The 24611-nt window shown below is 45.1% G+C and overlaps 1 protein-coding gene across 18 annotated transcripts in view; it reads right to left on the reverse strand.

Moving 5' to 3' along the window:
* Positions 1 to 18156, reverse strand: part of CACNA1B (calcium voltage-gated channel subunit alpha1 B) — a 307336-nt gene extending 289180 nt beyond the window's left edge. For all 18 annotated transcript variants that reach the window (XR_006164766.1, XM_042786548.1, XM_042786546.1 and 15 more), the window contains exons 1-3: positions 17430 to 18156; positions 15041 to 15146; positions 8296 to 8435 (exon numbers count right to left, since the gene is read on the reverse strand). Coding sequence is in view for 17 of the 18 variants with exons in the window: in XM_042786548.1 (XP_042642482.1) it covers positions 8296 to 8435; positions 15041 to 15146; positions 17430 to 17689 (506 nt within the window). In the remaining variant the exon portion in view is untranslated. The remainder of the gene's footprint in view (positions 1 to 8295; positions 8436 to 15040; positions 15147 to 17429) is intronic.
* Between the last annotated feature and the right edge of the window lie 6455 nt (positions 18157 to 24611).

Below are 24611 nucleotides of genomic sequence, written 5' to 3' on the forward strand. Positions count from 1 at the left end.
ACTAATGTCAACCCTGACAGAAAGGAAAGATTTCTGACATGTATTTGAAGCACACTGTTTAGGTGGCTATGCTCTTTTCTAAAGATCAGGCAACTTTCCAAACCTTCTAGCTCACACTATAGGTTTGACTTGTGCCACATGTGGGAAGCAGGACTTCTTTTTCAGCCTAAGCTGCCAGGCTTTCCCATGGCACAGAGTAGCCTTCCCATACAGCCAGGAATTCATGCAATATACACTCTGCCCCACTTATCCTGCAGCCACTGGTATTACTGAACTCATTCCCAGAGGATCCCTTCCCTCCATCCCAATTCATTCAGATCCTTCAGCACAGAGAAGATCCAAGATAGCTGAAGTTAAGCAAGGAACCTAACCTTGGTGTTGAAAGCATCTCCAGGCACCCAAGTGCTGACCCTAGAATTTGGGTTACCTATAGAGACCTGGAGGCACTCATCCTCCTGGCTTCAGCTTCCAGCACTGAAGCCTTGCCCTGGCCAGAACATGCCACACACCTTGTTAGTGGTTCAGCAAGAACAGAATGGAAAATCAACTTTCCACCTCCATTAAGTTTCCCTGATATTTTCAGAGAGCCCTGAGGAAGGCAATGATCCCAAAGCACCCAAAATCTTTGGGGTAAGTTGTGGATCCAAGGATGCATGTGCAAATGTGACACTGTTGCTTCTGGCACTCAGGATTAGATTACAATTAATACTAGGCTGCTTATCTAAATCCTCATTCTTTTCAACAATCACAGCCAGGTTCATATCTCAGATGAGCATGCACTTTACCATCAAAAGCTGGACACTTCGGAACTGGGACACAGCAGCAGAAGCAACATTTGAGAAACAGGAGCCCGAGAAATCCTGCGCACTCCTCCTCATCTACTCATGAGACAGCACTCAACAGCACACAGAGAACTTGGGTGGTTTGGGTTTTGTTGTTTTAATTTTTAAACTAGCATTTAAGAAAATTAAGAAAATTAACATTAGAGCACTTCATAGCTGCCATTTTAATTGCTGCTTTAGTTTTTAATTCCTAGTATTCAAACGCAGTTATAACAGCAGCTAGGTATGCAATGCTTCCCACCTATAGCGGAGAGCAAGCACTCAAGCAGATGCCCACACTACATGATTGCTAGGGCAGGATCTGACATTAGGAGCAGATCACAAGGTCCAGAGTCCTCTTCCCACCTGCAGGCACCATGATTGCCTTTGCATGGTACAGCCAGTCCCCTCCCAAGAGACAATATTTCCCTGCTACCAGCCTCCCTTTGAGAGCCATAAAAAGCTAAAAATGCTGTCTGGACTCTGGACTAATGATCCTGCTTGGCTTTGATAAATCTCTGGCTGTGATGAGAAAGCATACCTCCCTTTCACTTGGGACGGTTACTTTTAGTTTACAACTGCCCAGCTTCAGGGCCTGAGGGGCAGGGAGATGTAAGCATCCTCAGATGATGTCTGACACTTCCCTCTGTGAACAAAAACCTTCAAAGCAGCATAAACAGGCACAAAACACGTAAAGCAGCACAAGATGGAAATCTGAAGAAATGCTTTTGTTTCATCTCTCTTCGGAGAAAAGCTATTTATCTGTGCCTCAACTTTCTGTCTTCTTGTTGTGCAGTACCATCATTTATCAGTTCACATACCAGGTATTCAATACCTTGCAGTCACTTCTAATAAAGTAAGAGAGAAGCACGTCAATCTCATTATCTATTTGCCCTTGAGAAGTACTCTGACCTGAAATGTTCCGTCTGCCACAGCCAGAGCAGAGCCATGCTTCAAGGATAATTTTTGCCAGGGAAGGGCCATCCCCACCTGCAGGTCCATGACCATCTGTAACCTTCCTCTAAGCACAGCCCTGAGTCCTCCTCTTCTCAGGAAAGTCTCCTTTTAATTTAGCAGCCACCCACACAATTACACACCCACCTGCTTAACTCAACCTGCCTCCACCCACCCCCATCAAAATCAGTGCACAAAAGTCACTATAAGTAACAAAAAAACCCATGAGCCCTAATTAACACTCCAAAAGGCTCAGAATGGCCTGGGACCCCCTTTGCTAGGTGAAACAAGCCCAGAAGGAAAGCAAACTCCAGTATCAAGGAGCCTGCTGCCCACTGGGCAAAACTGGCTGTAATAGAGCATAAAAGGAAACAGGGACATTTGCCATAAATCCTTCCTCCCTGTCCAGTGTCTTCTGCTTTGAAGGAAACTTTCTTCAGCTCCCTAAGAACCCAGATGGCCAAGGGACAGAAAAGAGAAGAAATTCAAACTATTTTTGACTGTTCAAATTGAGACCTCACACACCCTCTTCCTTTACAGTTACTAACCACTCATTTTCTCTGCCTCAGAAAAAACAATTTGGTTACTTGTCTTCCTCCATTACTGCCCCCATACACCAGCCAGATCACTGGTTAACACCTTGCATTCAGGAAAACAGGTAAATTCCCTTTGTCTTGTCCATTTCTTTTTCTAATCTGATTTAATTTCAGAAGGTACCCTCAGCTTTTCTGAGCCAGCAAGTATCCATCCATCATTGGAGCATAAAAGAAATTGAAAACAAGGATCAACTCCATTAAAATCTATAGAGGCTTTGCTCTTAGTATGACTCATGTACAATGCTAATAGCAATCAGCCTTAGCCCATCACCACCCATACTGTATAACCATGCAAAGAGGCTTACTCGTTTTCCTTGTGACAACTAATCAAGACAAAGCTTGTACTTCTCAAAGTATCCGTTTTCCCAACTCCTGTTGCTGCTCAGCTTTGCTTTCTAGCACAGAAATATCAAAAGTTCCATGTCAGAAAAGCAGAGATAAATCTGCATTTCCCTGCTCCTAGCCCCTTTATCCCTAAGTGTCTAGATCTAAAGCTTATAAACAAAACACTGATCATACTGTCTAAAGTGATGCTGGCAGGACATCCAAGGGATTTTACTTCATTTTAATTTTGATTTTCAAATTATTATGTTTTATGGTTATTTCTAGGTGGGGAGATTGAGGTGTTCTGGGGAGTACACAAGAGGCAGTCACATAGGACACCCAAGGGCTTTTGAATGCACAGTAACATGCATGTGGAGAAAAAAATACTAGAGACTATAGATATCTATGTATGTTTGGCAGCTTTAAGAATCCCAGCCCTCAAGCAGGCATTCACCTCTCAAATACTTTCATGGTCACATGTCACCCCACACCCTGTCTACAAGGTATGTCCACCTTGAAAGATCAGAGGTCCATAGCCTGCTGCTCAAACCAGGCTAGATGGTTCCTATGCCTCCCCCTTTGACAGTCATCACTGCAACCAAGGCTGCTGCTGCTCCTCATCCACTGCACCAGGAATAGCATCTCAGACTGCCCACATACTAGGATGATCCTGGTGACTAGCAAAAGCTAACATCAAGGATGAACAGGTCTTTATTATGCTATTAAATAAGTTACCTTCCAAATTATTAGCATTACCAGGAGCTAAGAGCACATTTCTCAATCATCCAGACAATCAAGATAATTCTAGCTTCTGTAATTTGTTCCCGACAGCCTGAGACATCAGTAACGACACAGAGACTTTGTGCACATCATTTGGCAGCTCCAGGCCTGGCACACATTGTCTCTGCCAGTCCCATCCAGAGATCCAGGCAGCTGATCCAACTGGCTCAAGAAGCTACCAGGACTCTTCGAGAGTGCTTAATCCAGGCTGATTAAAAGCCAAAAAAATTAACTCTGCTCATAAAGGACGGAGCATGATCCTTTCAAGTGCTCCATTTATTTATACCAGCCTTTAACAACCCTTGGTGTTGGACAAACTGCACACGGTTGTGGTCACTGTCTCCAAGAGGATAGAACAGAACTAGGAAGGGACCAGAGCAACAGCATAGGTCAGTGGTGCACAGAAAAACTCTGAGGTCAAAGGAGGTTGAGTAACAAATTTCTGACAGGGGAAATGCTGGAGATTCACAAAACCATAAGTATACAGAAAAGGGAATTACTGTTCTCTAGATCTTACTACACAAAATCTAGAAGGCAGCAGTGATGACAAAAGGGATAAGCAGAACTTTTCCTTGTGGTATGTGATTAAACCATAAGACCTGTTATGCAGGATATGATGAAGGACAGTCCCCTTGGAGCACACAGTTTGAAAGCAATCAGACCCCTATATTTTCTCAAAAATCCCTAGACATCTGAAGTTTGGGAATCAGGAAAATAAGGATCATTTTATCCATGTCTTGTTCTCTATTCTTCCCCTTAGCAGCCACCCTGTTACACCAGCTCCAGCTAGAGACAACGTCTGTAGTTTAGCCTAGTACAGCAGTTTTTCAGGCTATTGTATTCAAATCCCAGGACACCAGAAGAAATGTTCCCATGAACTGCAACAGGAACAGGTCTGAACCCAGGCTTGTAGCTCCATCCACTGCCATCTGAAGGGTTTGGATGTAGAGAGGACTTTGTTCCCAAGATAACTGTGGATTTCTGAGGTTTCCACCCCAAGACAGGCTGTAGCAGTAGAATAAGAAGTCCCTTCACTCCTACCTAGGGAAAAGTGCATTAAGATCATATAGTCCCAGGCCAGTTGAGAAATTGCATTTTTGTGTGATTTAGAGCTGTTAATGGGTGATGTCATCACCGAAGCAAATGCAATCCCATAAAAATGTGAAAATAAAGTGAGCAGGAGCTATAAAATATACATGTGTCTCTCCACAATAGCAACAGGCACATGACAGCAGGGCAGCTTTCCTCGATACTCATCTACAACTGGAGGAGTTCACAAGAAATAACCAAAAAAATTACAGAAAAGACAAAGTCTTTCAAGAAGCAGCAATCTATTATTTTCCCAGGCCTTTATTAACAGCAAATCAGTATTCTACCTTGAAAGTAAATGAAAAAAAAGCATCACAGCATTGCTGTGGAAAGAAACTGAGTGTTTTCTGGATCAACAAACTAGGATAGTTTGGGCCACTATCTGTTAGACTCCAGTTTAGCTCCGTAGGATATTGATCCTGGGTGCATATAACACAGCCCTGATTTATTTTCTGATTAACAAGTTCTGCTGTCTGATTTTGACAAACAAAATGTCCATCATTGCAGGTAAATAAAATACATATTTATCAATAATGCCAGTGTGCAGGCATTGAGTAGCAAAAAAAGGGGGTTGAAAAAAAACAGATGGAAAGGGTTACTGCATGATCACTGTAATATTTACATAAGGGTAAGTTCAATAAATGCAGAGCCTTCCCCCACAGCCTCCTCCAAAACACACCCAGACACTGGCTGGCCTTCTTCCTACGGAAACAGCTAACGAGAGCAAAGCTGCTCTTTGCTTTTATGGGTTTTAGCTAAAAGCTGAAAATGAGATCAGATTTTCTGACATTCACCATTTACCTTAATAAAAATGTGCACTCAACAGGATTAACAGGTATACAGCTCTGTGTGCAGTATCATGAAATGCATTTTTGTGATCTTTCATGCTTACCCAGGAAAAAGAGAAATCAAAATCCCTCTATAATATTGAGGATCAATGTGAAACTGAGCTTAGGAACTGAACACTGATCACTGCCTGGGAAACATGAAGTAACATTTTCAAGTAGAAATCTTGCACATATGGCAAAGGAAAGCTTTTGATAGAGTAGTAAAATGATATTTCAAAAACTGATGTCCTACCTATCTATATTTATAAGAACACATTAAGTATGCGTTTAGCATCATCCTTTTTTATTATTCTTTAATAAATTACAGAACCTGCTTGATCATTTTTTGAAACACACAGTTCTGAGACTACCTCCCACAGAAACGAAAATTAAGGTCCCACTTTTGTCACCACCTCGCAGCCCCTCTCTGGAGAAACAGCCGGATTTGTCAGGAGTAAGTGTTCTTCCCCAGCAACTGGCCTTAAAAACCTCGATGCAGAAATGCCAGGATGGTGTCTGTCTCCAGTAACCAGCTCTGCTCCGACTTCGCCTTGCTAGCCGAGCTAGGGCAGGCAATGGGCAGATGAGAGGGATTCTGGCCAGTGAAAGAAGCCCAAGGAAGAGGAGCTCCTGCTTTCTAACACAGACCCATGGCAACACAGGAGTGAGCTAAGAACATAATAAGGATCTAGGAAATTCAGAGCAAAACACAACAGGCTACAGAGAAAACACTGATTCAATCCCCTGAGTGAAGCTGGAGATCTTTCAACATTATTTCTCTACTATAGGTCCCTCCACTTCATTACCAGGTTTGGAAATACAGCCCCAGATTCAGGAAATCACTTATCTAACCAAGCACATGAGTAACCCTGTTATTTTCAGTATTCCCTCCCCCCTTCCCCAACCCAGACACCCAAAATTGGGCATGAGTTCAAGCACCTTGCTAAATCCAGCCGTGGAATTACAGGATTAGAGTTCTGTGGATTTCCTCAGTGGAGATGACTCTCGGACTTAATGTCAACCAGTTTACACTTTGCCTTCCCTGCATTGCCTGCCTGGTGGGAAGTCCATGTACAAGACAATTTCAATACAGCCCAGCTAGTATCACCCTTGGAAACCAGCAGCTTTGACGTTAACAGGATTGTACTTCAAAAAGAATACGCATGTTTGCAGATGGCAACAGGGTTCCTTATTACAGCTGTCTAATCAAGCCGATATTCCGCAATTATGCTCAGAGATCAAACAGCGCTGCAAACAGCACTCATGATAAAACCAGCGCCAGTAAGATGCCAGTGTCACGCCTATAGCATCGCAGATTCAGCTGTGAGTCCACAAGCATGGCGTGTACAGGCGGTGTTTCAACTACCACTGTAAAACTTTGAACATCTCGGTCACAACTAGGCAGCTTTACAAAAAAATACCTGAATTTATGAAAAAAACAAAAAACAAATCTAAAACATGCCTAAACAAATAACAATATGGCTGTAATTCAGGAAAGCTTTTATGTATAGACTTAACATTAAGTGCAGAACCACTGGAGTCAGCTGAATTCAAACGTGTACTTGAATGCTTTGATGAAGGATAAATTAAACCACATGCCAAAGTCCCTTCCAGAATCAGGGCCTTGATTTTTTTTTTTTTTTTTTTTTTTTTTTTTTAAGCACACAAAAGGGCATAGTGCTAACTAGGAATCAGAACATACCATCAGTGTGAATAATTGTAGCATCTGTGCTAATTCTCTTTTCATCCTGGTACCCCCTATGCTTCCAAGTATGTAAATCTGATTCTCCTTGTGGCTCCACTGAAGTTTCTATTGATTAAATACCCAGCCCCAGCAGCAGGAGAATCAAGCCCTGCATATTTATTTTCTTCCTCTCAATACATAAAGAATTCCCTTTGGCCTCTCAATTGCTATATCACATGGTACTCTGAATGCAAATAGAATTACAGTGATAATATATCTAATGAATACATTTGTATATGTATGCAAGCATTTTTTTTAACAGCATCCTACTCTACACCACTAACCAAATCAAAGAATATATATGTTCATCACACACAGTAGCAGAGAAGGTGTGTGAAATAAGTGCATATTAATAACAAGAGCCAGACTGCAGTCTTCTGGAGGAAAAAACAACTGAAATCCTTCCAAGATGAAGGCTGCAAGATCAGGACCTTATGAAGACCTTTGGAACTTTTCCTTTGGAGCTTTAAAGCACAATTTGTAGACCATAAGTGTTAATGTTTGTGTTTTCATTATCCACTAGCATTTTTATAAATAGATACAGAAACTGTTGCAACGTATAACACAAAAACATTGTAAGCATTTCCAAGAAATAAATTAGCAATATCATTTCAAAGCACGGTACAAAATGCTCAGGTACCATTTTCAGCTTTGTCCTTTATAAGACATGCACCCTCTCTGAATTATTTTTAGAAAAGTTATTTTATAGCAGACCAAATTCATTCCTGCAGAAACTTCACTGATTTCAGAGTTGTAATAGCTTAAAAATGGGATGCATTTAACTGTTAGCTCACTCCACGTTGACTTTTAAAGTCATACTGTAACATCAAAAGACAGATTGATTTAAATCAGGTTCAAGTATCCACTGGCAATTAGAACCTGAAAAGTCCAAGAAATGTCAATAAGTATCTGGATAAGATACATGCCAGGACATAACCAAATAAATATCTTCAAAACCTCTTTTTAGTTGGTTCAAACAACACTTTGAAAGTGTCTCATTGAGCACAATAGCCATTATTTAAAGACACTAAGGTCAGAAATGCAAGTTTTTAGTACCACTTCACTAAAATCACTCCCACCCCAATCCACAGTTAAAAAGCAATACAGATCAAAGCAAGAGTCCCCCTTAAACTTAGGGCAGGCAAGAAGAGCTCACTTACCCTGTGAGGACCACAACAAAATCCATCACGTTCCAACCATTTCGGAGGTAAGAGCCTTTATGAAAAACAAACCCCAGAGCGATGATTTTTATACCAGCTTCAAAACAAAATATTCCAATAAAGTACGGCTCAGTGTCATCCTGAAAAAGAATAAAGATCCAAGGTGTCAAGGAGATACCTATGCTTCTGCACTGATAGCAAGAGACATAACTAACTACGTGTACCAAGCTCATGCTCTTTTCAGCTCTCTGTTCAGAGTTGAAACCAAAAGTTTTAAGTTTACCGGAACTAAGCAAAGAGAAATTCATTATTATTTCTCTGAAGGTGAATTTGTTTTTTCACATTGTAAATTCTATTTGTCTTTACTCTGATCACTTCATCCCACACTTTCTACATTAACTTAATATTCTGGAGGGAATTTTAATACTGAAAATTTGCTCTAAGGGTATATTTAAACTTGAGATCACATATTTCTGTAGTTATTGACATGGAAGAAAATATGTGCTTTACAACTAATGCAGGAAACTGAAACAAGAGGATATCTTGGGGACTAACAACACAGAAAGCTTGCAAACACTGTCATTAAATTATTTATCATTTATTCCATCAGTTCTTCCTTCACTCTTTCTCCTCCATTTTCTCAGTTTCCACAGCTGCAGTCTCATTTGTTTTCCTTTCACTGCATATCTGATCCAGGAAGAAATCCCCATTCTCTTCCATTAACAACAGCAGCAGTGAGGTTTGTGTCTCAGACCCATGGTACAGACTAAAGCATTCAATGGGATCACAGCTTCATTTCCTAGCCTAGATAGAAAAATCAAGCTTAGTCTCCACACTTTTACTAAAACTTTTTTCATCTATGGCACCAGATCCCTCAGTATTATACTGTATTGACGACAGTTTCAACACAAATTCAATGCCAAATGGAAGCATTCACATTTGGAAGGCAAGAAGTGGGAACAAAGCAAAAGGTGAAAGTAATGAGCATCAATTTCAAGAACATGTTAATTAGCTTTGGCACATGTAAACAATTTCCAAATGTGCCTTAGATCCTTGATTTCAGCTGAAGTCAATGGAAGTAAATCAGTCCTATCCCAAAGGAAGCAAACTCCCAAATTGAGAGATTAAAAATCTTTGTTCCAGTGGCTTTGGCATTTCTGACCATCAGAGCCAAAGACTTGAGTTGCCGCTTGATGCCGTTGTTTACATTTTGCAAGTCTACTAATGACAAAATGTGATTTCAGTTCTCTTGTACAGAAAAAACATGATTGTCAAACCATGTGGCCACAGAACAAAGAAAGAAGCACTTTTAATACAAGAATTTATTATACTAGCATGGCAACTCTCACTCAACTCTGACCCAGCACTGGCACACAGCCCCATGCTTTAGGCACAGTACTTGTTACACAAAGCCAGGTTTTTCACACCTAGGGAGGGGTATTCTAGGTCTTTTAAGAGGTTTATGCACGTAGCACATTGATGTATACCCAACTCATCAAGTCAGTCACAAAGCACTAATCAGTGAAGATGCCCCCAAAGCTGTTGGAAATTACTTCTATAGAGACTTTTCCATCAGTGGCTGAATTCAAGTTTTGTTTCCTATAAAGCAGCACCCCACATATGTACACACCTCAGTGACCCCAGTTCCTCCATACACTTCATCTTTCATCCTATGTCATCTCTACTCCCCTCCACCTTTCCTAAACTCACAGCCCTAGCAACTCCAGCTCCTATTCCCCTACAGCCAGGCAAGGTGACCAGTCACCTGCAGATCACACACACACGTACTGGCTGGCCAGACAGCAAAACAAAGCATGTGACTATTGAGCTCACCCTGGGCTGAAATGGAGGGAAAAAAACCTAAACCCCAAATTAGCTGCCCCCCTTAAGCCAAGGAAATGCTTCCACAAACAACAGCATCTTCAAGCCCACTGTCCCTCCACAGAGCCTCACTGACGTGGCTCAGAGGGCACAGAAGCTATCACTGACAGACTGGCAGAAACTCCAGCTACCCATCTCAGTGCTATTTACCCACAGAGAAACAGGAACAAGGCAAGACCATCAGATCTTTTATGACCTTCAACAGAAATCCTACAATAAATCTTCCTTCAGCAGTTCCTCCACAGCAAGAGGCAAGAGTTAGAGGCATCCCAGGACTCCAGCCCAGTACGGGAAACATGGAAGGAGGGGCCAGAAATCATCATGTGTTATTTCAGGAAAAGCTACCTTACCATGTCTCTGCTTTCTTTTACACTCACAGGAGAATTCTAACAGCCCAGTCTGCCTGCTCTTCAACCCCATGATACCTTCTAGTTCAACAAGCATATACAATCTTTGCAAACAAAAACCTCCTAGCCCATCCTATATTTCCATCTCACAGTTACTAGCATTCTTCTAAAAATAGCTCTTCTAACACATGCACCCCCTAGATAAAAAAAAATAAAACCCCCACCTACACTCCCCCTCATTACTCCCTCACTTCCTGGAAGCCTTATATCTACTCTGCTACTAGTCCTTTGCTCGGTCTAGGTCAGGTGCCTTGCGAGTACATCTCCCAGCTTTAAAGAGCCAGGCCTCAGGTACTCAAGGGTTTGATAGAATATGCTCTTCCAAAAGCTAGGACTACACAGAGCTCTTAGGAATTGGGTCAAAGAAGTTCTTGTCAGCTTCTAGGGAAGCAGGAAGGCTCACATATGGGCTTGGGTATTTATTACAAAGAAAAACTGTCATATATAGGGTTGGTAGTGAGTAGCTGGGGAGATAAGAGGGGTCAGAAAATGGGTCTTTTCCAAGGCCTGTCTAAATTTACACTAACTTTTCCAAGGCCTGTCTAAATTTACACTAACTTAGCCTAAGGATCAGGGCACTAACAACAGGATGGATAATAAAGTTTATGCCCTATTAGGTAGTGGGGCCTGCTGCTGAAAAAAAGGATTCACGTGACTGTATGTGATGGAAGGAGCTGGAGGACAAGGACATGGGTGACATGCCCTGTGCAGTACTGAAATGGCACTGCTGTCAGCTCAGAAATCCTGCTGCCAGGGCATCCTGCAGCCCCCTTCAGCCTGTGTTGCTGCTTGGGTTCAAGAGTGGGAAAGCAGGTGATAATGAGTATCAGTGTGTGTGCTTGGAAGGAGGGTGGAGAATTTGGGCAGCAGCCAGAGCTGTGCCAGCAGGTTGTTTGCTGTGGACGCAACAAAGCTTGAGACAGGGCCAAACACACATTTCATCAATATGTTTCAGAGAAGAAACAACTTCTGAGTCTGGAAAGTCATTACTATTCCTAGCCCATGTCCTAGTGGCTTTCCTTGGCCTTTGGATGTGACAGCCTTGATAGGTTTGCGTGTGTAAGGCTTTGTTCATGCAGAGATTAATATGAACAGCTCACATACAACTGCACGAAGTGCCTGTGGATAGGATAAAGAATTAAATCCATTAGTAAATTGCAAGAGCTGTCATGCTGAATATCTGAGAAAAGTTATATTCTGTCCCCGTATCAAAAACATCCAGAGGAGCCAAACACTCAGGGCCCTGCTGTGGCATGCAGACGAACATCCTACGGACCCACTGGAGTCTTCAAATAGGGTGTGCCCCAGAGCAGGACAGAAAATGGATTTTCTGTCCTGCAAGTTCTGATATTGTCTCTGTCAGGCTGGCACAAATCTATGATCTACCGAAGCTTCTCATGAAAAACTGAGAAATTAGAAAGAAGACAAGGAGAGAACAAGTGTGACTCAGCCTGGACAGTCAAGAACCTCATGAGCAAGGCATCCACCTCCAAGGCCATTCAGGGCTCAGATGTGAAGCTCATGTTCCCACATTTAGAGCTCTCACCGCCAGGCTCTAGGCCACTCAGTACAACTCCCTCAGCATCTTTTCAGCTGGCACCACTCCAGTGTGTACAAACAATGCAATATTTATTGGGACAGAGAGAGACTGACTCTACAACCCATTGGCTAAGGCACTCAGCTGATATGGACAGTAGCAAGTTTGTAGCATTTCTGTTCCAGTGGATAATTACTGATGCGAACACTTCCAGCAGCCAAAGCATGCGAAGCTCCAAGCTCAGAGCAGGCAAGAGCCTAGTGTGTAGGTCATTCTGCTGCTAGTGGAAGAATGAGCTTATTTCTCTTGTCTGAAGAGCAAAGACTTGGAGCATTCTTGAAGCCAATGCTCCAGTTCACCACTAAATGCTTTGACCACCAGACTGATGGTTTTTCAAAGCCCTGGTTTTGACCATAATTTCCATCCTAGACGCAAGTAATGTTTTTCTGTGCTACACAATGCATACAGAAAATGGACAGAAAAAGATTACTCATAACTCAGCCATTCCAATTCTTCAAACATTGCATATACTGAGACATCACTTGCTCTTCCCATGTGCTTAATTAATCCTGCTTGACAAGTAACATGAGCACAGAAAACAGCCAAGTGAGATTGCACTGCAGGTTCGTATCTTGGGTGTCTGGGGAGATACATAGAAGCAAATTTTGATTAGAAGAGAAAAATCATGAAAATGTTTGTATGGACTCCTCTCTATTTTTCTCAGCTTTAACAAACAATCTTGACATTTTTGTCGTTGTATCTGTGGCGCAAAGTAACTGGACAGCTTTGCTTTTCCTTCAACAACTCTGCCTACATCTCCTAGTCATAAAAGGCTTGTGATGTGCATCTCATATCCTTAAGATCTGATTAACTCTTCAGTGATGAGCCCTCACTCCAATTTGGAGATTTTAATGAACCCAGGAGAATGAAAGGTATATTCATAAATCATTAACCAAAAAAAAAGGCCAATTGCATTCCTGCCAAAGACAGCAATAAAGCACCTGCTGTTCTGCATAGACTTATAATTTGACTCAACAAACATGTAAATGCATGGGAACGTTTGGCCACTCTGGTTTAGAATGGATTTGTAACATTTTCAATGAAACAACTTACAGTTTGTGTCAGCAGTAGGAGCATTCTAAAGAGGTTTCACTTTGAAAACTAAAATACATTTTTTCTTATTCATAATGCTTAATCTTTCCAACATGTGTTGAAAACATAAAATATTTCATAACTTGTAGAGATTCTCAGTTTTATTATATGATAAACCCCTTTATAGTCCAGAGTTACAAATGTGCTGTAGTTAAAATGGCTTCAGAATATCTGGAGCAAAGACAAGGCTTCACAACACTGTTTGGGACAAAAATCAGGGGTTAATTTTTCCTTCATCACTAAGGCAGAACCAGCAAAGTGGAGGCTGAGCATTTAACTCACACAGTTATCTTACACTGTTTGGTGGTAATGCCAGTGCCCCCCTTTGGAATGATTTGGGCAGGAACTGAAGGTTTGTTTGTGGTATTAGGCACTGTAAAACAGAATTAATACAATGGGGGAAAGGACCAGTAAAAAGCCTCTAGGATGCCCATACACATCTAGGGATCTAGAGGAGCATAGAAACAATGTGCTAATCATACCTACTGATGATTAAAAATAACATATCACCGAGTTACCAAGCCAGAACATCCATGAAACTTCTTTTCCCCTTCACTAGTCCCTGTGTTCATGACTACAGAAGCCATTTCCCCAGCCCGATCGCTGCCCTACATCTAACCCTGTGCTCCACTCAGAAGGCCAGGCTTGTCTTGCTCACCAGTCCCAAAACATACAAAGACATGCTTAATGGCAGAAGGACGCAAAGTACATGCACGCTTTTAATTTTTTCCTCACCTCTTCTTATGTAGAAATAATTAAAACAGAAAGAGACTAAGCAAACACAACGTAGGTGGGCGGCCAGCATGAGCGGATACATTTCCAAACAGGCAGCACCAACTACCTGACCCTGAAGTCCTTTCTAGATCTATCACGTACACACTTCTTCCTGTTTCTGAAGAATGAGATTGTGAGAGCTGCCCACTGGTATGGACCAACCTTGGAAACTGAAGCAACCAGCATTCAGCAGCTCTAGCTTTTGGCAACAAGCTTAATATTATCTTTGTATGCATAATTTAATATCTACATGTAAAACACATATGGATCCATATTTATTCATCCTTTGAACGTGCACCAGGATTAATACATTTAGGCATGAATGATGTTCCAGATCATTAACAGCAGGAGAAAAATCAAACCAAATGTTTTCCATTTTTCCTACAGTGGTGATAAATAGAAGAATGATTTTGAAGCTATTCTTTTCTTTTGAAATAAGGTAATTGGGCTCATTACCATAAAACCTGCAGTTAAAATATTTTTTTCTGTAAGTTGTTTTATTTTTTTTTTGGAAGGGAAGTGTAATCATCTAAACCCAAAGTTTGTTTTGTAGGGTCCGTGATATATGCTGTAGCAGGAAGACAGCTGAAAGACATACAAACCTAAAAGTTTACTCTGTTCTACCACTTCCTGGGAAAATATCACAGAAGTTCATTTGATTCTACAGCTCATGCTGAGCATTTGTCAGTCCCTTCCCGTCTTGGTTGATAGACAATCTAAGGTTGCTGCTCTCCTGGTCATAATGTAAGGTGCATCTGTTCTCTTGCAATTGGGCAGGGCTGGCTAGCGTGATGAAGCATTCTTGTGAAGATGGGATTGGGAGGCTAGAGTTATACTTGTTGTCACTGACTTATTTTTTCTGATTGTCAGGTCAATGCCCGTTTGTTTACATGTGGATCTTTAAAATAGATACAAGCACTCAGAACACTGAGTGCCTGATTACTTTTTGTATTAGACCAGAAACAAAAAATGTAAATAAATGAACACAACTCACCAATCTCTCTGACATAGGTGTTTTGTCTCCATCCGGCAAATGTTGTTCCAGAGCCAGCACAATACAATTGGCTATGATTGTAGCTAAAATCATGTATTCAAATGGAGTGGGGACCAGAAGTTAAAGAAGACACTAGACAACACAAGAAGAACCTCATACAAATCCCATTTCTAGCTAAACAGTTATACTAGTTGAGCATTTTAAGACCGCTTGTCTTTTTTGAAGACATTTAGTCTCCTTGATTTCTTCAGTTCTTTCTGGGGTGTCTTTGGAAGAAAAGTAGGAAATTGGCTCTCTTCTTTGAGAGAGTTAGTGAGTTACATGGAACCTGAGCTGCTCAAGGAATTTGGGAGCAAGAAAGCAGAAGGTCCAAAGGAAACAAAATGCTATTAATAATTATTATTTTTAAATTAGATTGATAAGCCCCAAAATAGATTATGGAGCTGAATGTCATCTGCTGAGCGGCCCTTCAGAAATTCCCTGTCATTTCACTTGAGCACACAGTGTAAATAAGCGACGGGCTAGAAAAGTTTGGTTTCGCCTGTCTACGTGGGTCCAAACCCACGAATTACCTCTAGATTGCAATGCCCGCTCCTGGCAAGCGTAAAACCACCAGCCCCTGTGGGGATCCGACGGGGGGGGATGCAAACCCGACACGAGGTGCCCCCTTTGCCTTTGGCCGCCGTCCCCAGCCCTGAGCCGCGCCGAGCCCCTGCGCTGCCAGGGCGGAGCCGCACCGCGGCCGCGGGGGGGGCCAGGGCGGCCGAGAGCTCGGCGGGCGGCTCCGCTCAGCACCGCGGACAGCTCCGCTCAGCACGGCGGACAGCTCCGCTCAGCACCGCGGACAGCTCCGCTCAACACCGCGGGCAGTTCCGTTCAGCACCGCGGACAGCGCCCTGGCCGGCTGCGCGGCTGCGGGAGCGGCCGGTGGCTCGGCCGGTGGCTCTGCCGGTGGCTCTGCCGGTGGCTCGGCCGGTGGCTCTGCCGGTGGCTCTGCCGGTGGCTCTGCCGGGCCCCCTCCCCGCACCCCCCGGGAAAGGCGCAGACGAGTCCCCCGAGAGCCAGGAGAGGCCCCGGCCCCGTCCCGCCCTGCGGGAAGGGCGCTGCGCTGCGCTGCCTGCCGCCGGGAGCCGGGGCTCCTCACCCAGCCCCGAATGCAGGGAAGGAGGCACGGATGAGGACGTGCAGCAATCCCTGTGCTTTTCGCATGTGGACAGAACGATCAGGATGTGTGCTCAGGGGGAAGGGGAGTGCATTCACTCTACTGGTGTATTTTTTTCCTGCTAGCCCCTCAGGAAGTGAAAACTGGGGAAGTCAGAGGGGAGCTGGCCTCCGTGGCAATTGAAAGTGTTGCTAGGAGGCTGGGAGGAGGCCTTGCTGTTAGCTGAGGATTAATAGGTGTGTGATATCAAATGAAAAGAAAACAGCCAGCTCCCTTGAGATCACCAGTGTAATGCACTCCTGTACACACACACACGCACGCATACACACACTGTATCTACTCCCTGGCAACCTCAAATAGTCTGATGCCCTTTTTCTCATGGCTTACAGCCCCACTGTGTGCATCATTACAAGCAAAGGCCCCTTCTGAGGAAGATCTCTGCAGCTCACTTGGCCTGGAAGCTGGTTCTGAGACGGAAAGCATCTGCCCCTTTCCCAGTACAGCAGATGATCCTTTCCTCCACTTACTGCCTCCCTCTGCCACAGAGCTTTTTTTTTGCCTTTTTTTTTTTTTTTTTTTAGTACAGTCTAAGCTTAGTCTATGCATCTAATCAAAGTGACAAGATTCATGTTGATTCTAATGGCTTCAGGAGGTGATGTACTAAAAACCTAGCTGCGATGATTGTATTAATGGAATTTGCAAGGTACCTTGGCTATCAGTGTCCCTACTATCAATGCAGCTTTAATGCTAAGGTGTCACCATTTTTATCTCACGTTCCTTCTTCTATTCAGAGTGAGAGAGAAGAGTTGAAAGGCTCTAAGACGGAAATAAGGATCAGGATTCATTAGCATGAGTCTCTACAGAAGCCTTTGCATTTGGCTTAAATTGTAGGAAATGTAAATCTATGCAACTATATATATCTCACACCTAACCACACACTGAAATGCACGTACATCTTTACACACACCCCGGCACAGTCAAAAGCACACTCCACTGCTCCCACAGAAGCAATTTCCTATGATACCCGGCTACACGGCCGTACATTATGTCGGACACACGGATCCATGTCACACACACCCATTACACACACTGGATCACACACGCACATCTACATTAGCACCAGACATTCATCCTTGGCTGCCCAGGGGGACCTCTTTCCCCCAGTCTCCCTCTCCCCCTCCCCACCTTCTCCACCATGCCCACCACACACCCTGCCTGAAAGGATATGGCCATTCTGTTATTCTCTTGGCGTATTTCCGTATAACATTATCTTCACTGAAGATGAAGAGGGATCTGTTGACTGTGAAGCAGTTCTGTTTGACAGGGATGGGGTTGTAGAGAGCCATAGTCCTGGCCCTCTGAGCCATCGACTGCTTATACATCCTTTGGCCGGCTTGGGGGCCACCTTGCCGGCTGCTCCCTCTTCCAGTCCCGGCTGGCCCTCCACCTCCATAGCGGGTTGGCAGATCATCCCCAAACCGAGCCATTCTCTCAGTGCACGGAGCCGGGCGCTACAATCCAAACTGGCAGCCGAGGCGAGAGGAAGACGCATCACAGCGTGCAGCACTTCTCCCTCCGGGGGCTTCAGTTGCGGGATCGGGATTGATCGCAGCAAAATATATAGATATATTTGAAAAAAAATAAAAAATAAAGAAGAAGAAGAAGAAAATAAAATCCCTTTCCCTTCCTCCACCCCCTCCTCTTCCCCGCCGCTGTGGCTGCCCGGGGGTGGGAGGAAGGCGCCGGGGCTCCGCTCACCTCCCCGCACAGGTACCGTCTCTCCGGCCCGACCCCATGGCCGGGGCGGGGGGATGACAGGCAGGGCGGGTGGCCGCGCTCCCTTCCGCGGTGGCCGGGCTGGGAAGGGGCTGCGCTGCTGCCGTGCCCTCCGCGGGAGCGCTCCGCCGTACCCAGCCCAGCCCAGCCCAGCCCGGCTCCGGCTCCGGCTCCAGCCCGGCCCCGCCGCATGTGATGCCCGGAGCCAATCGGCCACCGCGGCTCCGCCCGCTCCAGTCACCGGCACCGGGAGGGAGGGAGGGAGGGAGGGAGGGAGGGAGGGAGGGAGGGAGGGAGGGAGGGAGGGAGGGAGGGAGGGAGGCAAGCCGGGAGGGAGGGAAGGATGAAGGAGGGAAGGAGGGAAAAGGAGGGAAGGATGAAGGATGGAAGGACGAAGGATGGAAGAAGGGAAAGAGGAAAGGATAAAGGATAGAAGGATGAAGGAGGGAAGGTGGGAAAGAGGGAAGGATGAAGGATAAGAGGGAAGGATGACAGGTGAAAGAATGAAGGAGGGAAGGAAGGAAGGAGGGAAGGATGAAGAATGGAAGGATGAACGATAAGAGGGAAGGATGGCAGGTGGAAAAATGAAGAAGGGAAGGAAGGAAGGAGGGAAGGATGAAGGATAAGAGGGAAGGATGACAGGTGGAAGAATGAAGGAGGGAAGGATGAAGGATGGAAGGATGAAGGATAAGAGGGAAGGATGACAGGTGGAAGAATGAAGAAGGGAAGGAAGGAAGGAGGGAAGGATGAAGGACGGAAGGATGAAGGGTGGAGCGGGCCTGGCCACCTCCACCCACCCTGATAAACACAGTGGAACTGGATTCACACACCGGGACCGTGAGGAAGGAGGGACCGACCCCTCACAACACCCCCCTGGCCCTGTGCAGGGCTCCGTGGGGGCACAAAGCCCCAGCCGGGGGGAGCCTCTGTCTGGGGGGGGAACAGGTGAGGCGGCCCCTGCCCAGATGTGCGTTGTCCAGATGTGCACTGAGCAGCTGCTGCACCCATGGGTGCCCCCCCAGGCACAGAGGGGGGTTCCAGGGGTGCGGGCAGCACTGGGCATTGGAGCTGCTGTCACCCCGCTCTGTGCCCTGGGGAAGGCTGGAAGCAAGGGGGTGGGGGGGGATGCAGTGTGAAATGGGGCTTAATGGGGGGACTAAGAGTGTGGGGCCATGGGGGTTCTCATCTCAGATCCAGCCCCTGGGACCATGGGACCAGAGGGCACCACCGTGACAGGGACCAACGTGGGTGGAGGGGGGATGCGACCCCCACCCCAGCTCAGGCCGACAAGGTGTGCGGGGCTGTGCACACACAGGCCAGCCTGGAACAGAGCTGCACCCTCCTGGCCAAATTCTTCTGTTTCTCCTTGGGTTGAATGACTCCTGCAGAGCACTGGAGCACTGGATACCTTTAAGCCCATATTTATGGATGAAATCCTTTAATCCTGTTTATTCCAACACCCTCTGTTGCTCCCATCCGCCACAAGTCAGAAAGCTAACTCCTTGTTCCTGGATGTCAACAGTTACTGCAGTAGCTGGTAAGGATATGCTTTTGCATTTAGGCTAAATCTGGGATACAAACCATTAACTGCTAGAAAGGACCCTCCAGAGAAGTCAGGGCTGTCAACAGGGGGACATTTTCACTTCCCCCACAGTAAGGAAGCCCTGGACTCTGCTGTTAATGTGGTTTTTGCCTTAGTCATCCAAGCTGTCTCAGTTCAAAACCAACCCACCAACTAGGCAAGTCTGTAGCAATAACATCTGCTGGCTTCAGAAGACAGCAAGAGGGCTGGCAACATCCACAAATGGCACAAATAAGGGCCAGCAATATCCAAAGGGTCACTCTCTGGCAGAAACTGGCTTCATACCCAGGGATTTGGTAGCCAAAGGGCTTTCTCACACTGAAGCACAGCCAGAAGGTACCCACGGAGGCAGCTCTGGCTGCTGAGGTGAGCCAGGAGCCGTAGAGGGAAGCAGCAAGGGAGGAAGGTGCATCCCATCCTGTTGCCTGGGGGGTCAGACACAGCGACAGCCACCAACCACCCTGACACGGACGTGGCCACCCGGTTTCTGCAAGCCCTGGGGACCAGGTCAGCAAGAAGAGACTCCAGTCTGTACGTTGCCTTCCCACGCATATGCTGGGAATGTGGTAAAAGAGACCTTCTCCCGCCAGCCCCAGTTTTGAATAATTTGCAAATTAAACTGAATGCTGGAGTCTTTGGGGAAAACTTTGCCTGGTGAAGTCTTTGGGAAATGAGATCTCATACTGTGGTTGCCACCAGGTTGCCTCAGCTCCCACTGGCTCAGGATCCCTGTTACACTCAGACCCTGAGCAGAGACTAAAATGAGAGTATTTCATCCTATGAGCCTTCATCCCTGAGCACTGCCGAGCTGACCCACACGACTGGGTCATCAGGGAAAGTTTCTTGATTTTATGGAGGAAAAAGGAATGTGCAGGGAGCTCACAGCTTGTAGGCTGAACAGGGCAGGAGAATGCTCTTTTCTCTTTAAAGTTTCCCCTAAAAACATTTTCATTTTCATCCTCACTGCATTTTTTTTATATAATGACTTTATCTTTTCATTTGAAAATCAAGTTTCCCCCAGCTGATTTATTTAGTTGTCTAAATTTTTAACTTCTCTGCTTCTGGTCACTAAATCTAATATATTCTGTGGTCTTGTGTTTTCCAGTGGAAAAATCCGGTTCTTTTTATCAGTAGACACTAGAATGGGAAATGCCATTTTCAATAATCCCCCACCTCTTCTGATGGAAATCATTATCTGGAAAAAGAAAAATATTGGTTTCCACAAATCTTCATGTCTGCATCCTCCCGTGCTTACAAGATGGACAAACGACATGACAGATTTGAAAAGTCAAAAAAAAGTGCTGTGTTTTGCATCAAGTGGTACTGAGGATCAGGTAAAACTCTGACCCCCACATCTCCTTCTCTCCTCCCAGATCCACCAAACCATTCTGCCTCTCCTGGGAACAAACTCCCCACCCCGGCACTGCAGTGAAGTCAGCAGACGGGGCGGTGGGGGTGTTTGTGACGAGGAGAAAATGATGCGAGCATGTCGTGGGGATGTTCTATTAAACCACAGTTTGCCCTTTTCTCAATCTGCATGCTCAGGGCTTTTTTTTTCTTTTTTTTTTTACCCCCACCATAGGAAGATCACTCAGGCCTTAAGCACTGAAAGCCTTAAAGACAAGAATGAGATTGCAAGTGCAATAATTATTTAGCTTTGAGAGGCGAAGCATCAGGATTTAGTTGGGCTTTTTAAGAGTATGAAAAGAGCAGGGGAGTTAAGAGAAAGCAAAAAATTTAGAGCACTGAAACAGGTCAGACATCTATAATCTACCACTACAGGAGGGCAAAGAGCATTTCATGGAAAATTCTAAAAATGGATTCGGTCATGAGTAACGCCTCCTCGTAAGCCCCAAAGACAGAGGTGAGCAAATCACACTGCTCTCCAGCACTGGCTGTCCTGGCTTCAGCAAGGAGCCTTCCTCCTCCCCTAGCAGCTTTGCCAGGCAACCAAGCATTTCCCTGGACTTTCACCTCCATCCCAAGCACCAAGCCTGAGGCAGGGGACTGGGTTTAATGGAGCAGCACTTCCATCTGGAAAGGCGAAGCCTGCCTTGCTGAGACAGGGCAGAGAAAATGGTACAATATTGCAGGTCTTTGTGTGTCAGATGACTGGAACACTTGGATCATGGCAAGCACCAGTGACACTATTTATTTGCCCTGGTAAAACCTCTGGAAGGGTTTCTGGTTGAACCACAAAGAAGTGGACTTCCAGCTTGCTGTGCTCCAGAGACATGAGCGCAGATGAGGGACAGTCACTAAAATTCAGGGTCACAACCCCAACATCCCCTTGGCTGTCATCCCCAATGAGCAGGTGTCTTGGTTTGCGCAGGTTAGGAGGGACACATCTGCAGAAACAGCAGCAGGCAAGTGAAAGATTTCTTTCTTTAAGAGAGGAAGGGACTCCCGCCACGCTCTGACTGTCCTGTGTCCTGGCCTACACACTGAGTGGCTCAGAAGGAAGGTCAAGGTTTCCTGGCACACCTTGTGTTCAGGTGAGCTCAGGGGTCGGGCAACTGTGGGTAGGCTGTTATCTGCCCCTCAGAACTTGCAAGATTGAGGAACAGAGCAGCTACTTCGATACATCTTGAAGCTCCGGACCCAGGCTAATGCCAAACAGAGCAGCTCCCAAGAGCGTAATTCCTTTAAAAACTAAATAAACAACACAGACTGCACATCACCTTCCAGCCCACATGAAGGTCCACAGCTCCAGGCCAGGAGAAGCAGCTTACCAAAGCATTCCTGGCAAGTCATTTCTGCTCTCCTCGCTCACGTGCATGCATTTTACACCAGCTGTGCCAGAGGAAAATCCTGCTGTGATGCAGGTAGAGAAAATTGTTAAAGGTTGTGCTCGAGTCTGCCAGGCAATGTAGAATGGCATTATGCAAAAAAACAGCAAGGGGACGGCAGTGAGAAAGGCGATTGGCTACTTTTTATCAAAAATAAAAGGATAAAAGGGGGAAAGGGAGGCGTCATGAAGATAAAGATCCTCTTATGCAGGTGTCATGATCATGGTATCATCTGCAATACAGTCCTAAACCACTGGGGCCAATTACTGTTAGCTGCTGTACAAATCCAGGGCAAGAAAGACCCTGCCCCTGAGAGCTCATAGGTTGGGCTGGGAGTATTGATGGCAAAGCCCTTGGGTTGTATCTGGCTGGCACAGCAAGTTCGTCTCTGAACAACTGGGGTGCACAAACCTCCAAGCTAGCACCATGCCAAGTCCACAACACCACACAGCTCTTCCATCCCGGGAGATCAGAACAAGCTTACTATTTACAAGAGCTTAGTCTAAACAGTCAAAATGGAAGAAAGGGAAACTGAGGCACAGCGCTTACAGCCATGCAGCGGGTCAGGGAGGGAAATCAGATACCAGGAGTCCAAGCTCAGCACCTTCTCCACATCACCTCTCCACCTTGAGTGAACCACAGGAGATTAAGAGTGGTTGCACTTGTTCTGTTTCTCTTGAACTTAATTCCTTTGTAGATGGACCATGACATGAAACCCAGTAGCTGTTCCTTGGCTGTGGAAGACTTTAGCTGAGTTAAGTTTGCTGGTATCTTTGCTTCATGTTCCAGGTAGCTAAATAACCAGGCAATCAGCTCAGAAAGTACTTCAACAAGCAGGACCAAAGTCTTAATAACAACATACTAGAAAATTCACAACAGTGGTTAACTATGAAATCACAGGACACAGTGAAGCAAGGCTGTCCACATGTTGAAGACAAAGCAGAAACCTTCTGTCTGGTGCCCAGTGTCCCACTTAAAATGTTATTGCACCACATCCAAATCCCAGGAACACCATACCAGGGTTTGCTCTGTAGAAAAGCAACCTGCTTGCACACACCCAGTGCTCATGGCAGGGGAACTGTGATAAGATGATGGATACTATTTTTAGATCAGTATTATCTATTTTTATAATGGGGATCATATTTTAAATCTCCTTGGCATTTCTGAGATCATTTCTACACCATTGGTCTCCAAAACTGACCAGCTAGCAGGGAAAGGCAAGTTCATACCTTCTTTTCCATTGCTTTGGACCTCAACTCAGCTGACTTGCTCACCAGAGAGGGGGATTTGATGAGCCTTAACCTGCCTTTCAGTACATATCTGTCTGTGGTACAAAAATGATTGGACATCTAATCCTCCTTAAGATTCAGGTCTGTCCTCATCTTAGGCTCTTCTGAAAATCTGCCTAGATGCATCTCAACATCTAGATGTCAAAACACATTTTCAAATCTGACTTTAGACAAACTAGCATAATGTCTCAGCTCATCGTGAGCATCACTTCTAAAATCCAAGAGTAAGAAGTATCATAAGAACTGGTAGAGCACCAGGACTCTACTCATCCAGATCAGGAGCAGGATGGGTTGACAAAGGAAATTCAGAGAAGTTTGGGAATTCCATCAGTTATTTATCCAAAGGTTAATGTGAGTTGAAGACAGACAGCTCCCAGATTCTTTTCCATATAAATCCAGCAGTGTCTGTACTTGTCCCCCACAGACGCCTGCTGTATATTATGCAAAGCTCCCAGCGTATTGGGTGCATGTCAAATCACACTGCAAAAGGAATCACACTGCAAAATGAATTGCACTTTGCCTGGATTATTTTCGGTATTATTATTGAATACAGATTTATCAAGGACCAAGAGCCTGTTGTCTTCTCATTGATGGGCAAGAGAAGCTGTTCGGACATGAAAAGAGAAAATACGGAGAAAAGAACATACATGAAATGGCTCCATGTTTACAGCTGCTGAGTTTTGGACTGAGATACCCAATGGCAAGGTGTAGGAGGGCCCAGATTCCCAAAGTCCTCTAAGGTTTTGAAGAACCTGGAGACTGAAGAACAGTATTACACAAGGAGAGTAGCACACTGCAAAGCCTTCTTCTTCCTCAGTTGCAGGATGGCTGTTGCCATGAAAGTTCATATTCTAAAATTAAGGAAGATGGTGGTTTGCTTTCTGGACACTTGAAGCTTCCGTGAGTGTTTCTGCACCTAACATCTGCACAAATTTGGCACCCGTGTGTGCAACATCAGTAATTACGCACTTGA

Source organism: Tyto alba, unplaced genomic scaffold (assembly GCF_018691265.1).
Source record: "Tyto alba isolate M040663 unplaced genomic scaffold, T.alba_DEE_v4.0 Super-Scaffold_11, whole genome shotgun sequence".
Lineage (NCBI taxonomy): Eukaryota > Metazoa > Chordata > Aves > Strigiformes > Tytonidae > Tyto > Tyto alba.